This window comes from Penaeus monodon, chromosome 28 (assembly GCF_015228065.2).
Source record: "Penaeus monodon isolate SGIC_2016 chromosome 28, NSTDA_Pmon_1, whole genome shotgun sequence".
Classification (NCBI taxonomy): domain Eukaryota; kingdom Metazoa; phylum Arthropoda; class Malacostraca; order Decapoda; family Penaeidae; genus Penaeus; species Penaeus monodon.
The window spans coordinates 7,434,119-7,435,294 of NC_051413.1; the positions used below are offsets into that span (position 1 = coordinate 7,434,119).

Sequence of the window (1,176 nt, forward strand, 5' to 3'; positions counted from 1 at the left end):
TACTAATGTGGGGGGAGGGGGAAATCACATTATCAGTGTTAATAAATGTAAGGTTTTTGGTACACATCTGCATTGGGATTCATTTTTTAAAAATTCCAGGTACATCGAGTGCTTCATTGCTGAACAGAATTTGGTTGGAGTTGGAATTGGAGCAGCTTGCCGAGACCGCACTGTTGCTTTTGTCTCGACCTTCGCTGCATTCTTCACTCGCGCATTTGACCAATTGCGAATGGGTGCTATTTCTCAGGTACTAATTTGTTGCAGTACACTAGGTTGCCGTAAAAACTAATTTGAAAGATTTATTTATATTAGGCTAGGGAGATGAATGTATGAACATCTGTAAATGCAACTTATATTTGAGAATAAGTTTTCTAAATGTTTGGTTCTACATGTAAATGATCTTCATATATTTCAGACCAACATCAACTGTGTGGGATCTCATGCTGGCATCAGCATTGGTGAAGATGGTCCAAGCCAGATGGCACTGGAGGATTTGGCAATGTTCCGCAGCATTCCCTCATCCACTGTCTTCTACCCCTCTGATGCTGTGTCTACTGAGCGTGCCTGTGAGCTTGCTGCCAACACTCCTGGGCTCTGCTTCATTCGTACTTCTCGCCCAGGAACAGCTGTTGTCTATGACAATGATCATCAGTTCGAAGTGAGTGATATGCAAGGATATTTCACATGATTTGATATCATGCAGACTTTTAGTATTGCTGTTAGTATGCTCTAAAAATGATAGGGAATGACTTCTGCACTTTCTTTTGAGTCTCAAATTTGCTTTTGTTTTCATCAAACCAAACCATTGAACACTTTTTTCCTTGAAACTCCTTTCAGATTGGCAAGGGTAATGTAATCATGTCATCAGACAGTGACAAGGTGCTGGTGATTGGTGCTGCCATCACCTTAAGGGAAGCTATGACTGCTGCTGATCAAATGGCTTCTGAGGGAATCAATCTGCGTGTCATGGATCTCTTCACCATTAAGCCCATTGACAAGGAGGGCATTATCAAAAATGCTCGTGAGTGTGGTGGTCGCATCATCGTTGTGGAGGATCATTATGCAGAAGGTAGGGAGGTTTTCTACATTATACATTTATTTTCTATTGCCATGATGTCAGGCACCAAGATGTTGAAATTTATATATACATAATTCTTTTTTCAGGGCCTAGGCCCA

At 41.2% G+C, this 1,176-nt stretch overlaps 1 protein-coding gene across 1 annotated transcript in view; it reads left to right on the forward strand.

The window, feature by feature from the left end:
- Positions 1-1,176, forward strand: part of LOC119591350 (transketolase-like protein 2) — a gene marked incomplete in the record, with an annotated part of 14,143 nt that overhangs the window by 11,884 nt on the left and 1,083 nt on the right. Inside the window, 3 exon segments of the mRNA XM_037940084.1 lie at positions 100-247; positions 416-658; positions 838-1,069. Coding sequence (XP_037796012.1) covers positions 100-247; positions 416-658; positions 838-1,069 — 623 coding nt within the window.